General features: G+C 47.9%; 1 protein-coding gene across 1 annotated transcript in view; it reads left to right on the plus strand.

The window, feature by feature from the left end:
* Nucleotides 1-15,278, plus strand: part of NID2 (nidogen 2) — a 57,797-nt gene that overhangs the window by 37,276 nt on the left and 5,243 nt on the right. The window contains exons 11-16 of the mRNA XM_021701317.1: nucleotides 394-522; nucleotides 1,392-1,535; nucleotides 8,399-8,518; nucleotides 9,271-9,501; nucleotides 12,940-13,161; nucleotides 13,756-13,925. Of these exons, the coding sequence (XP_021556992.1) occupies nucleotides 394-522; nucleotides 1,392-1,535; nucleotides 8,399-8,518; nucleotides 9,271-9,501; nucleotides 12,940-13,161; nucleotides 13,756-13,925 (1,016 nt within the window). The remainder of the gene's footprint in view (nucleotides 1-393; nucleotides 523-1,391; nucleotides 1,536-8,398; nucleotides 8,519-9,270; nucleotides 9,502-12,939; nucleotides 13,162-13,755; nucleotides 13,926-15,278) is intronic.

A 15,278-nucleotide genomic window follows, 5' to 3' on the forward strand; every position in this document is an offset into this window, starting at 1 on the left:
AGGTTTCAGACCTTGTGTTCCTTTCACCCATGACATCCCCACAAGCCACAGAAATTTCTTTACATTTCTAAAAGAAAAATTGTTAGTGTGTTTTTCTTTTAAATGTTGAGTGGGTTTTATTTTTTTACTGTTTAAAGAATTCTCAGAATATTCAGATATTTTCCCTGTGACTTATATACTTGAATGACTTGAGATAAAGATTATCTGAAGGTTATCCTGCAACATGCATTCACGTCTCATGCTTAGAAATACTACATTTTGACATATTTCCCCCCCACTAATTTATTTGTTCTGTTGGAGCATCATGGCAGTGAGAAAACATTGGGTTTTCAGACCTGCCACTTGGGGAACCCTTGATTTAAGCAGTGCCTTTCTGTCCTTATTTCTTCTTAGATGTAAATGAGTGTGCCACTGGCTTCCATCGCTGCGGCCCCAACTCTGTGTGCATCAACTTGTCGGGAAGCTACAGGTGTGAGTGCCAGAGTGGTTATGAGTTTGCAGATGACCGGCACACTTGCATCTGTGAGTGTTAAGGCACTTCTCTTTTTGGCCAAAATGGCATTGAATCTTGTTCTCTGATTCCTTAATGTTTCCACTGTGACCCACAGAAGTTCTGCCATGTGGTTTTAGAAAACAGTTAACGTTGAAATAACCCGAAGCTATGGATCAGTTCAGCCCTGTGTTGTTGTTTTCCTCTAAATAGATACTTTTGGTGTTGAGTTGTCGAAAGGTGTTCACCCAGTTGGGATTCCCATGTGTCTTGGTATTTGGCCGAATCATGTTGCAAGACTATGAACCTCTAATACCACCAGTTCTAGATAGAAGTAAAATATTTCTCAAATTTAAATGGAATGGATTATAATTCAAAGATGCTTGTTCCACGTGCCCAGGTATAGAACACCCTCTGTAATAGAGCTCTTTCTAGGGTAAAGAAAAAGAAAAAGACATCTTTGGACCTAAAAGTAGATCCAAAAGAACTAGGATTCCAGATTCATCCCATTGGTAGAGCCAGATGATAATAGAGAAAATACACTTTTTAACCCAGTGAGATGAAAAAGTAGCCATGATCATAGAAACTACGTGTGTGTGTGTGTGTGTGTGTGTAGTTCTGGTGAGTTATAAACTTTAATCAAGGACTGTTTTAACGACTGCTCTCCATATCTAGTGTTTTAACCACAAACCCAGAGCAGCGCGTCTCAAACTTTAATATGCATACAAGCCATCTAGGGATCTTGTTCGAAGTCAGATTCTGATTTGCTGGCTCTGGGATGGGGCCTTCGAAGCCCTCAGCTGTCCTGATGTTATTGGTGTGGGGATCACACTGTGAGGATCAAGTCTCACCCATTCGCAGGCCTGAACTCTTGGACATCCTTGCCTTCTTCTCTTTTCAGTGCTCACCCCCCCTCCCAACCCCTGTGAGGATGGCAGCCATTCCTGCGCTCCTGCTGCCCAGGCGCAGTGCATTTACCACGGAGGCAGCACATTCAGCTGCGCCTGCCTGCCTGGTTACACGGGCAATGGGCACCAGTGTAGTGGTGAGTACCTGTGGGTTGTCAGCCTCAGTGACTCTGGAAAGTCGCCTTGGATGCAACACCCCCACATAGCCAGAACCTTTCTCAGAAGGACCTCTCCCTTGCTGGACTCCCGCAGCCTTGGACTTGTCTAAAGAGCAAAAGAAAAGCAGAGCCAAGGGTGATTTCCCTTGGACTAGACTGCTGAGCATATATGGTTGTCCTTGCTGGAGACATCCCTGGAGCACTGGGAAGCCACTGCCAGCTTGTAACCTCCTGTTCCTGGGAGCTGGTGTAGGCTGGAGGAACTTTGGGAAAGCCCACTCACCTGTTGCGAGGTCTCTATCCTTCCGTCTCTTTGGTTAGTGGCTTAATCTGGCACTTCCAGTCATGCCTGACTTTTGGTTGCTATCCCGCTGGTCGAAGTGGCATTTTAAGCAATCTCTAAACATACATGCAATGCTTTCTCTCTCATTTTTTCCCCTCCCTCCTCTCCCCGGAGAGAGGGGGAGGGGGAAAGAGAGAAAGAACTCTACCGTTCTGAAAGAATAGTAACGCATATCTAAGCACTCACAACTTTTCTCCCGGAAATCTAAAGATGTTTAAGATGGTTAAGGCTTGATACAGTATTTAATAAAATCACTAAACTGGAATGCGGACTGTTAAAGTTTAACCTGGTTAAACAGTAATAATGATGCGAGACGTTGTTACAAAAGTGGGTATAATTCTCTGGGTATATATGTTCATGAAACCGGGATTAGTAGTACTTTAATACAGAGATTATTTAGCAAATCTGCATAATCCACTAAAGGTTTTCAAAATGTATCCAGTGACATGATGGAATTGAAACTCAATTTCATGCTGTCAGTAATACCCCCAAATTATGGGAAAATGAGACACTGGGAGAGAATGGTGGGGAGAGGATCTGTTTGGAGATTATGAACCCGAAACATAGGCTTTCCCCCCTTCTCTTCAAATTGCTGCTTGCATTGGCCAGGCCACCCTACACCTGGGCACCCTGAGTTGATTTGCTAGAACAGCTGTGTAACTCCTGGGAGTTTTACAGCAGCTTAAATAGCATGCCCCCCCCCCCACCGCCTTTTACCAAATGTTTGCTTCTCATCCTCCTCCCATTCCCCCTCCCTTTGGTTTCCTTGGAGAGGCCGCCTGAACCAGCAGACGGAAGCCATATGTTATGGACAGAACAAGTGTGTCCGGGCAGCCAGCCGTCCTCTCCTTCCCAGATGTGACGGGCCATTTGGTATAGTCTGAACTGGCTCTTCAATGTTTCCACGTCTGTTGTACAGAAGCTCTGCTGTAGGGTTTTCTTAAAAACACAGTTTATACTGAAATGACCCAAAGTGGTGACTCAGTTCAGCCCTGTTTTCTTTTTTTTTTTTTTCCCTCCTAAAAACACCCCCCTGCTTTAGAGCTCAAGTGTTTCTCCAGTTAGACTGAGGTAGATTTGGAATTCACAGATGCTCTCACTTGACCAGCCCAAGAGCTCCATCTGTCATAGGACTCTCCAGAGAGAGGGTAGCCTCCACAGGTGTGCGGGTCAAGGTGTGAGGTGCCCTAACTCCTCATTGTTCTGTTATTTCTTACAGTGGGAATAATATTTTTTCCACTCTCATGGAACTTTGTCATTCAGTTTCTTTTCTTTCTTTCTTTCTTTTTTTTTTTTTTTAAGATTTTGAGTTGAGAGAAAGAGTGTGTGCATGTGTGTGCATGGGTGGGGGGCAGAGGGAGAAGGAGAAGCAGGCTTCCCGCTGAGCAGGGAGCCCGATGCAGGGCTTGATCCCAGGACCCTGGGACCATGACCTGAGCCGAAGGCAGGTGCTTAACCAACTGAGCCACCCAGGCACCCGTCATTCAGTTTCATTTAACACACTACTGGCTCTAAGAAATGAGACTACATGGAGAATCAAAATCTTGTCAGAATTTCATATTTAAACATCTGGCTGCTTGGGACAGCAGAGATAGTGCTTTCAAGGTATTTAACTCCTCAGGTCTTTGGTTTAAAGCTAACAAGTTGAAATTAGTTGCAGTCTAGATGTGATGAGTGTTAATAATCAATGTTAATTGAGGGGCACCTGGGTGGCTCAGTCGTTAAGCGTCTGCCTTCGGCTCAGGTCATGATCCCAGGGTCCTGGGATCGAGCCCCGCATCAGGCTCCCTGCTCGGCGGGAAGCCTGCTTCTCCCTCTCCCACTCCCCCTGCTTGTGTTCCCTCTCTCGCTGTGTCTCTCTCTGTCAAATAAATAAATAAAATCTTTAAAAAAAAAAAAATCAATGTTAATTGAGTTAGATGTTTCTTGCCCTAATCCCTTCTGAATCATTCTCTTCTCCTTCTTTTAACTTCTACTTGTCCTGTAAGACTTTGATTACCTTTGGGGTCATATTAGGACCCTGAAATTGGCCATTTTTCCAAGTTGAGGACTTTGGAATAATGCCATTCATTGTTATTACTGCCTTCTTGCTGATTTCTGCCATTTTAAATTGTCCTTATTCAATCTCTGCTTCTCTACTTTTGGGATTTTCTCTGGAACCCACAAACTTGAAAACATGCCAAACCCATCAGTTGCCTCCCTAGTGTATTAGTTATCTATTGCTGCATAACAAATTACCCCCAAGTATGGCAGCTTAAAACAATACACATTTATTGTCTATAGGTCAAGGGCCTGGGAATGGCTTAGTTTGGTCCTCTGCTTTAAAGGATCCTACAAGGCTGCAACAAGGGGTGTGGTAGACTTGGGATCTCATCTAAAGGCCTAACTGGAGAAAGATCCTCACATGGTTACTGGCAGGATTCAGTTCCTTGAAGACAGAGAGCCTCGGGTCCTTGCTAGCTATTGCCAGGAGGTACCTTCAGCTTCTTGACACACAGACCTTGAACAAAGTAGCTTACTTCCTCAAAGCCAGTAGCAGAAAGTCTGCGAGCAAAGTGGAAGTTAGATGCAAGTTACTCAAGGGAAGGAGATTACACAAGGTTACAAATACTAGGAGGGAGGGATCTTTGGGGTTCCTTAGAGACTGCCTCCCAAAATCAGTTGCCATTTAAGCTTTTCAGACTGGAAGAATAGAAAATGAATAGTCCTTTTCCTAAAGATCTATGCCATGCCTACATGAAGGCAACTTGCAGGATAAGTAAGTGTGTGTGTGTGTGTGTGTGTGTGTACATATTTAAAGGCATGCCACAGTGTGCATGTGTCTCTGACTACAGAGAGAGAGAAAAAAGAGCAAAACGAGAAAAATAGAGATAAAGGCTCTATTTTGTGGAAAGTGTGCATTCTTGAAGCACACATATTTTTCTTTCCTCCATTAAAGTAGCAATAAAAGGGTGTGGGGGTTTGCTCTAGCCAGTTGGTCAAAAACTGAGTTCCCTGGAGAGACTGGACTTGGCTTTGGGCTCTCAGTCTAGTCTGAGTCACCGGCAGGAATCACTTTTACCCGAGTAGAGTTAAATCTTTTCCAGCTTCCCTCAATCAACCCCGATTTCAACGGTTTCAGGGTTGATTTCAACCTTGTATTGGAGTGAGCCAATGTTTCTCAGGCCTGTTGGTCTCCTAGATCTTGGTGACTTTGCTAGGTGCAAAAGCAGATTGTCTTGAGTTAGGCTCTTTCCAGGGAAGAGCAAGTGTGAGTTGAACAGGTGGGCGGTCGCTCAGAGCCCTGACTGCTCAGGAGGGACATGAGAAGAGGTATGTGGAGTAGTCTTTCTCAGGTCTCCTGTTCTAAGAATGGAGAGGTTAGGTAAGGTACGGTAAAGTCAATGCAGCCGCAGCAGAAGAGAGCAGGGCTTGAAAGGAAGGAGTTTCTTACACTCACGGGTCCCAGAGAAAGGGTCACCGCATACCACACCAGGGCACAACCAGCCGGGTGCTTGATTGAATAGGTGGGGAATGAGAACTTGTGGGCAGAAGCCTTTACTGGGGTCTGGAAATTTCACTGGATGGTTTGGAAGCAAAGGGGGTGGGGTGGGATGGGTTGGGGGGAGCTAGAATCTGGTAATCCAGTGACTGGGTTTGTTTCAAAGGGACTTCACCTGGTTTTGGGTGTGGGCAGAAGGAGGGCAGTGACAAGAGTGTTGAAACACCAAAGTGTGAATTCAAAGTGGAGGATTTTAACAAATTTTCCATACAGGTTTTTTTGTTTTGTTTTGTTCTTTTTACCAGTTTAATAGGTAATAGAATGGAGAATTATGCTGAGATGAAGCCATGTTTCATCATCTGAATAGCAAAGGAGCTCTACTATGCCTTGAGCTTTGTTGTCTTGACCTCAGTGTCCTGACAGCTCCTAAAGACCCCTGACATTGATAAGCATCAATGGCAGCCCCCTCCCCCAGTGGTACAAGGAGTTTCTCCCTTGCCAAGGGGCTGAAAATCTTTCCATGCTTTCTGTCCTGACATCCGACATCCTGTGACATAGGGAGGAGCTCCCCTTCTTTACTCAAAAGCTCCAGTTCCCTCCAAACCCCCCCGCAGTGATAGCACTCCTGAGGAGGAGTCATAGCCTGCTCTGAGCTCAGGCCCTGGAGTGGCTGACAGGATTATCTTCTGTCATGGTGGGAGGTCTGTCTTTCAAGGAGGCATCAAGGACTGTGCTTCGGGGAGACTTAACCTCCTCCAGCCTTTAGGGGACGGGGGCTCCCCACTTGTAATGCTTTCCATCTCCCAGTTGGTCATTTATACCCATTACTACCCACCCCCCACCCCCCGTAACTCTCGTATCTGTGGAGAGGATACCTGCTCTTTCACTCTGATCAGAACTCCTAGGCCATAGGCTTTCTGAACATGAGTTAACTTGGTAGCTCTGGGGCGTCCCCTCTCTCTGAGTTCAAAAATAATCTCAAGAAACTGATCCCTGGGTTCTAGAATTAGGCCCTGTGTCTCAGGAATTCCTGCTTCCTGTCATTGCCTGGGGTTCCTGTTAACATGAGAAGTACTTTTAGCATATGTATTATGAATAGCTTTAACTTCCTGCATTTACTTTCCTGCTGGATGTTCATTTTTACAGCTTTGGTTTCCCAGCATTTTGCAGGCCCAGGGAGCTGGATGGCCACCGGCTTCACCCAGCTAGGTACTGGGGTTGTCCTTCTGAAGAGACAAGAGCCAAATTCAGGGATAATTAAATATGACAGTAGAGAACCCTTATTGATTAGATCAGAGATAGGGTTTTTGTTGTGATTGGTTTGGTTTCTTTTGGGTAACTGAGGAGCTAACCAGAAAACCTTGTTTGTTTCTGACTTTGCAGATGAATGTGTAACTACTTTCCCACCTTTGTAGGTGGACAGGAAGGTAACCGGGGAGGCCAGCTGCTCATCTGGGCAGAGCCTCTCTGGGTGGCATTGAACTTGGTTGTGTCAAGCATTCAGGATTCTTTTGGACTTAAGGGAGCTCATTTATTTTGACCAAACTTCCCCAAGCCTGAGGACACACAGAATGTGAATTTGCTAATTACAGTGTAAGAGATTCCTCTCCTGTGAACAGACATCTGGGTTTCACATCCAGCATGTCCGCTCACCAGTACCTGGGAAAGGAGCTGAGCCATGGGAAGGGGGCTCGGTGAGAGCGTGGTCATAACAAGGCTGGTACCGACAGCCCTAGAGCAGATTTCATCAGGTGCCTGGGAGGCCGGGCGAGGAGCCACCTCTGTCCCCAGCCGATTCACATCACATTCAGGCTGTCACCCTCCGGCATCCTGGCGGGCTGTAGCGAATGGATGCAATTCACTTCTGGGACTTCTAGGTTTCACACTGATCATCCCAACCCACATTTTTTCCTATTCACACATTTTTAAATCATTTTGGGGGTATCTTTGTGGAAGCGACTGCTTTATTTTCAGTCGAGACTTGATCAGACCTACACCCTTTATCTTCCTTTTACTCTGGAAGACTTCCTGTCTTTGCAGATAGCTTAATCATGGGCCATTGCTTTTGTTTTATGTATTTTTTTAAGAATTCTTTTTTAAATTTTGAAGTAATCTCTACACCCAACGTGGGGCTCGAACTCACAGCTCCGAGATCAAGAGTTGTATGCTCCACCAGGCACCCCTGGCCATTGGTTTTAATAGTCTGACTCTCCGAGGTTTTTTGTGGGGAGAGGGAGGAGAGCCTTGCTACTGTCAGCCCATGCTGATTGCAGTAAATAAAAGGACTATAAGCTGGCGTTTGAAGTTCCAGGATGTTGCAGTTTTGAGAATTATGAAAATCTTCTGGTATCGTGTGGAGGGGGGGTGCTGAATTGTTGACACTGATAAGCCTAACAAATTTAGATTTTTTTATGTGTTGTTTCAAAACTTGTGATATTTTTCTTACACTTTTCTATTTCTTCTAAAGGTAGAAAGTAGAGAAAATTTCTGATTGATTGGGCATTGTAGATAGTAGGACTCTGATTGCATGAGACTGAACGTGCTTCTACCTTAGTTGAAAAAGCCCTGGGAGCCTCTTCTGGCTGCTTTGCATCTGCATCTCGATGCTAGAGAGACAGCGAGCCAGCAGTGCAAGAACAAAGCCATTGTTACATACATTCACTGCTGCAGGACGGACAGGAAGTGAATGATTTACAGTCTAAAGGCTAGTTCAAAGGTGATGACTTCCTGGAATTCACTGTGGATGAAAGATGCTCTAGAAATACACTGCAGGATAGTTTTTTTCTGGAAGTGACCACATTGCACATTAACTCCCGTGTCCCTCAACTTTGTACATTAAGCTTGCCTTTAGCTGTCATCATATTCCTGCTCATGCCCAGAGGTCTTCTGAGGTTGACCCCTTGCCGTTGACCCACGTGTACTGCCTTTCGTCCAGTAGTAGCCCCGATTGTGTGCAGTGAAGTCATGCTGTTCCTTCCTCCCGCCCCCACCCCCTCATCCCTGTTCCTGCCTCCGCAGATGTCGATGAATGCTCGGAAAACAGATGTCACCCCTTGGCTACCTGCTACAATACCCCAGGCTCCTTCTCCTGCCGATGCCACCCTGGCTACCATGGGGATGGACTTCAGTGCACACCAGGTAAGGTTTGGAGAGCCAGACAAGGCACAGAAAACCCTGACTCCTTCAGTGCGATTTTTCTACAGCCTTCAGTCCACTCCTATTGGAGACCAAGGCTTCTCCTGTTCCCTCTAGCTGCCTAGTTTACTGAGAGCTCACTGGTTATTAGCGTTCTGGGAGGCCAGGAGTATGACCCATCCGTTGTCCTACCTAGCGTCCCACCAGTTGTGGTCAGCTCCCTTCGTGATGGGCTTTGCCTCAGTAAGTGTGATTGAGATGAAGTACTGAGATCAAGCTTACTAAACGTATGCACTAGTGAGTTGGTAGTCAGCCCCCATGACTATTCTAGGGGGTCTTGGCCAGCACCGTGCAATCTAGTGATTGCCATTGACTCGGAGCTTCTCAGACTTAAATTCTGGACTTCAGGGGCTGAACAGAGTTTTACTTATTTTCTCCCAAGTCTCTTGGGATGTTTGGACAGAAGCCTTGGGTCTTTCTTCATTTTACCCAGACAGCAGTGGGGAGTCAGCTCAGGACAGGGTGAACTGTGAGAATCAGGGAGAAATTAGGGAGATAGTGACAGAACTGAAAGAATCCAAGGGTTCAAAATCTCAGTGCCTTGCTCTTTTTCCCATGCAATGCTATCGTCCAAGTATACAGAGGGAAAAGCAAAAAACCCCTCGGATAGGAGCTTTGAAGTTAGCTGGTAAAAGTGGATGGGTTGCAGTCTTTTATTCGTCCTTTGTACATCTCCTTTACCCCGGCCTCGGAAGACCCCTCCTCAGGGCTGAAGCCCTGCGAACAGCAGCAGCGCCATGCGCAGGCTCAGCACACCTCTACCGGCAGCCGGCTGCACATTCCCCAGTGCGATGAGCAGGGTCGCTTCCTGCCACTGCAGTGTCACGGCATGACCGGCTTCTGCTGGTGCGTGGACCCCGACGGCCGCGAAGTCCCCGGCACGCGGACTCCCCCCGGCTCCATGCCGCCGCGCTGCGGACCACCAGGTGAGCCAGTCAGGGAAGAGAACCGCTTCCAGCCTCGGCCTGGGGCTCCAGAAGCAGAACGGTGCTGACCGGGGGGGCAGATGATCACCCCTGCCCAGACCGTGCAGACCCTGGGCCGATCTCCGCCCTGTCATCGGCTCCTTCCTCCTAGGAACACTGGAATGGTCTGTGCACACCCGTGTGCATGTTGCTGTGACAGGGACGGACGGAGGTACATATGTGATCACTGCCGCATGCTGGACTGTGGCCTCACACTTGTCCAGGACAAGCCTGGAAGTGGAGATTGAGTGTGTCGGTCAGGCTGAGGCCACTGCCCTGCATCTGTTACGGCAGCTTTGGGAGATCTTAGAGCGAGAGGATCCTGCCAGACTGGCCTTTCATCCAAAAGGAAAACTGCCTGCCCATATTCCTATCCCTTCGCTCCGCCTTCCGAATTGCAGCAAACAGTATGAAGGCCATTTTAGTACTGATAGGAAGAATAGGTAGGACACCTGGGGGTGGGTCTAGCTGGTTTGCACTAAACTGATCACCCCAGCTCTCTCCAGCCAGGCCTGGCATGTGGATGGGGAACCCCTCGCCTGCCCCGGCCACCATCAGAAGAGGCGCAGGAACCTGTTGTGTTAGCCCGTGCAGTCGGAGATGCTGACAGTGAACTCGTCTGTTACCGTCTGAGCACGCCCTGTCTGGGTGGAGCCTGGCGGTCAAGTGCTCACGTTTCATGCCAGGGCAGCTTGTGTTCCTTGCTGAGTTGTTCAGAGTGGGCAGAACTTTATTATGAAGAACATAGGACTGATTTGATACCATTTTAGCCAAAGTAATTCCTAAAGCCGTGAACTTGCTATTCAGAGGTCCATTTTTACTACTGAGAAAGATAAGTACTAATTTTGGCTTTTCACGTATAAGAGTAAGAAGAGCTGGAGAATTACCACCAGTTTTGATCCCTTCAATAATATCGTTATGGCCAGCACATTAGTGCTTCTAAGGTGCATATAGGTAAAAATTGGTAATGCTTGATTCCGATGTATGTCCTTGTTTCCACAGTGACACTCCTAGTTCCTCTCTGTCCCTATTTTTAGTAAAAGATTTTGTAGGTCCAAAAAAAAACACACCCACCCAGAAAAATCCTGTTTCACTCATGTCTACTCTTTAAAAAGTCTCGGTTCTAACTCCATCTGGGATTTAAAAAAATCAGATGGTTGGGACACGCCTTAGGGAATGGTTCAGAGTTCTGTTACACTTACTAAGACAAGCCTGTGTTAAGGACAGTGATTCAGAAGGAAGCCAAGAGAATGAGAAGTTAACGACTAAAGGAGGGACATGTTCTCTTGTGCAGAATCTTTCTCCATGGCCCAGACTTCTCTCTTGGTGCTGGTTCGGCCTTGGCTGCCATTTCTGACTAGTCTCTGCATTAATGGGGTTGGCTTGAAGGGAGGGAAAACACTCTTGTGTCCAAGATTTCAAAATATTTAAAAGCCCTGCCAACCAAAAACAGAAAAGAGAGAAATCTGTGGTTGAATTAAGGAGGAGCTCCAAATAGTAAGGAACAAGAGGGAGGCACACATATCAGTGATGTGAGGTGCCCATTTCCCAGAAGCTGGGTGTGCTGTGTGTCTGCATTCCAGACAAAGAACTTTGCCTTATTGGGTGGTCCCCTGAACCAAGAACGTACCCTCTGAGTTTGCAATGTGGGCCTGGGGCAGTGTTGGGAGCTTCTGCAGGGAATCCCACCTTGAGATGGATGGCTAGTGGTTTGAGGAAGCGGCATTTCCCCGTCTGGGGTCTTTGAGACACATCTAGGGGAGGAAGAGTGAGACTCCTTCTCCATGAGGTCTTAAAAAGAACTTGGCTTCCCAAGGGTCATGAGCTATAGAGACGACCTGAAAAGCATCCACTTCCCCCAAACCCAGTGAGTCTTGTAGTTGAGCTAGTTGGGCTTGAGCTCTGAGGATTTTATTTACCACCCTCCCGCTTTCCTAGAGGTACCCTTTGGTACTAGAACCAAAGTGTAACGTTTCCAACTTTGTTCTTTGAAGCCATTGGAGGTTTTGACCAAAGGAGTGCTATGAAATGATTGTTTTAAAGGGACTCTTCCTGGCTGCTGGTAGTTTACACTGGGGGGCAGGAAAGGGAGGGGAAGCCACGGAACGAGTAAGAAAGCTTTGGTAATAATCCTAGCAGGAGACCATGGGGCTTGGACCAGGGTGATAGGGGTGGATGAGGTGAGAAGTGATTTTCTGAATGTATTTTGAAGGGACAGCTGACATTTTCTGACCTATCAGATGTGGAAAGCGAGAGAAAGCAATCAAGGATGACTGGGCCCGAACAATGGAAAACGGAGGTGCTGTTTACTGATAGGGGAAAGTCTAGGGCAGAGCAGCTTTGGTGGTGGAAAGGAGGGGCCCCATTTTTGTTCTGAGATGGATGTTAAACATCTAGGTGGTGGTATCGAGTAGGTACTTGGCTATATGATTCTACAGACCACACGCTTTCAGTTGCAGGAATTGAAAAAGCAGCACCTTCTATTTGAGTTCCTTTAGATAAGCCTGTGCTAGATGGGTGGACGAGTTATTTAAACATCCTGAAGCAGAGTTCCTGCAGACCAAGAACCGCTATGTTTACGACAGAGTGACAGCCCTTTGGAAGCAAGGCTGGGAGAAAACAGCCAGAGAAACCACTCTGCAAGAGCTGGCAGGAGGTTGAGCCTGGTGGGGAGCTGGGAGGGGGAGCAGAGAGGGGAGGATGCTGGAGAAGGGAGGGGGCAGAGCTCTAAGGCGGGAAGCTGGAGCCTGCCGAAATAAAGGTTCAGCTCTGAGCCAAAGGGCTTCCAGGAACTGGAGTGTCTGTCAGTCAGTATGGAGTTGGCCCCCACCTCTGCTGTGCTCACAGATGCTAATTACAGCAAGTCTTACTCCATATAGTTTCCCAGTGAGCAGACACTGAGGGCCACGTAAGTAGAGCACTCAGGGAGTTTCTAAGACACATGGCCAGTCTCAAGATTGCCCTCTGGGGTGTAGGTCCCGGAGCCTGAACCAAGTGGGAAAGAATAAATACTACCTTTAATTATCATGTAGGCCACTGAGTTCCCGATGAGGGTCCCCACCAAGTGCTCTGTTAGCAGAGCTCTGGGCCCAGGCAGAGTGGTCCCCGTGGGCCTCTCCCGGCCGGAGCATGCCTTGCACCCCTGATCTGACCTCCTCTTGCTACCGATGTGGCTGGGCCTTGATGACAAATCCTCTTGGCCCAGGAGACTTTGTTTCTCCGGATTCCTGTGGAGAGCTTCGTAGAGCACTTTACTGCTTTGGTCCAGTGTCCGGGGGCTTGGCCGAGGCCTTGCTGGCGGACACTAGGAAGAGGGAGGCCAGGTGTGGGGAACTTCAGCTACATGCTGTATTCTGTCCTGGGCTCAGCATCAAAGGCTTTTTGTCCCCATCTGCTCAGAGCCCACCCAGAGGCCCCGGACCGTCTGTGAGCGCTGGAGGGAAAACCTGCTGGAGCACTACGGTGGCACGCCCAGGGACGACCAGTATGTGCCCCAGTGTGATGACCTGGGCCACTTCATCCCCCTGCAGTGCCACGGGACGAGTGACTTCTGCTGGTGCGTGGACAAAGATGGCAGAGAAGTGCAGGGCACCCGCTCGCAGCCAGGCACCACCCCTGCCTGTAAGCACCCAGGGACCACCCCCATTCACCGCATCTGCTTGGAGGGTTTGCTGGAGGGCAACTGCCAGCTCTGGGTGAAGATGGGGAAATAGGGGGTTCCCAAGGCCGGTGAAAGAAGTCACTAATACGCCGTGTTGATTTATAATCTGGTCTACCCAAGATCCCAATTTGGATTTCATGTTTGGTTTTGTCATTAGCAGTTTCTGTAATTAGAACATCTGGAACTCAGCTCAACGTGCAGTTACTCCTCCTCCCCAGCGCAGGGTGAAAGGAGACACGTGTCACCCTGGGGGCCCAAAGAAAAGCGGACACAATACTGACTAGTTTCTTTCTTTTAAAAAGAAAAAACCTTTTGCTTTGTTCTGAGGGGAAATGTTTTGTTGTCTTCCTCCCTAGTAATTGGCAGTGTTTTACATAATCCTTGGGAAGAAAAAAACCCTAGAAATTAGAATTTAAGGAACATCTGGAACACATCTGTCTAGGGTAAAAACCTTTTGATGTTTTTGGAGGTTCTGTGTGGAAAGTAACTTCTTCCCCTCTCCCCACCTACCCTTGTTGCCTTTCCTCTCTGTTCTTCGTACTTTCCCACGGCAGGTATCCCCACGGTTGCTCCGCCCACAGTCCGGCCCGTGCCTCGGCCTGACGTGACCCCTCCGTCTGTGGGCACCTTCCTGCTCTACGCCCAGGGCCAGCAGATTGGTCACTTGCCCCTCAACGGAACCAGGCTTCAGAAGGACATGGCCAAGACCCTGCTGTCACTGCATGTAAAGTGGATTTCTGCCGTGGGGGCGGGGCTGCACAGGGCTTTCAGATCTGGGCAAGGGCCGCAGGTAGAGGGAGGTCCTGGAGAGTTTCTGGGCTGGACTCCGACTCTCTCAGTCTGACACTGCTCTCACAGGAAGTGGGGGCACTGCTGCCGGGAGTTCCATCTGACTGACCCAGGCTTTCTCCAGTGGTTCATGCGGTTTCGGATAAGTGGAAAGGGAGTTTCAGATCTGTCAGGATATTGAGGCAGTATGGTGATCCAAGGCAAAAGTGACAGAACCTTAACCCAAGTCCCCAGGGTCCTCTCCATGCCAGACCTCTCCAGAGGGTCCAGGAGGACCAGCAAAAGGGTGTGGTTTCTGTGGTCAGTTATGAATCCCAAGTGGGAAGAAATTAATGACTGCCTCATTGTTGCAGCCCCCTCCCCTCCCATTCTGGTTCTGTGGATCAGTCTCTTCTCTAACTCCTTCACAGAAGATCTGGGTGGAGGGGATGCTGGGAAAGGAGCCGACAAGCTTTCCCTAGATGCCTGTTGCTTCCTGCACCAGCAGCACCCCTACTGACAAGGCACTCCATTTTGGAGGAGGGATTTCTTCTCTAAAATGGAGAGAAGAGAAGGGAGTTCACCAGAAAGGCACTGCCACCTATAAAGGAAAGCCATCTGATTCCATTTCTAAACCTCATGCCGCAGGTACTTGCTATCTAGGATAAAGAACAGTACGATGTCCATGTTTGCCTTTACTTTTGTTAATGAACTAATGCCTTATCAGATTCCAAAAAAAGTGTAGAAGCAGCCAGTATTCAGAGGAAGATGTGTTTTTTTCTTAAGATTTAGGTTTTGTAGTCATGTTGGCAAACACTAGCAAGCTGTTGTGTAAGTTTCTGTAAAAGATGTAGAAACTAAGAAATTGTCAACACCTCAGTCTAACCATCCAGCCGAGTCTGACGGCTGTCCTGCATCTCTGAACTTGCCGCTCCTAGGGCAGGGTGGTGGTGCTGCTAGTGGAACTCTTTTGAAAGAGAATGGAACATGGGCTGTAAGCACATCTTGGGGAAATTTACTTAAAATGATTTATTCTTCCAAGAAACTTTGAAGTCAGTACATGGGTTAACAGATCCCATGATTCCCTAGGTCAATGGAAACGGACGTGGATGTGCATTCCTGCCTGAGACAGAGGACTTTTACTTTTCAAGTGACACTATACTTTGACCTTCAGATCCTTCCATATATACTGCCCACTTTTTCCCAGGAGCCAAATCCTGCTTTGTTCAGTGTTTTTTATATTGACTCTGCTCCCAGAGGCATGTCAAGCCAGCCCCAGGAGGCTCTGTTAGGCAAGCCAGGAACTGGT

Source organism: Neomonachus schauinslandi, chromosome 9, assembly GCF_002201575.2.
Source record: "Neomonachus schauinslandi chromosome 9, ASM220157v2, whole genome shotgun sequence".
Lineage (NCBI taxonomy): Eukaryota > Metazoa > Chordata > Mammalia > Carnivora > Phocidae > Neomonachus > Neomonachus schauinslandi.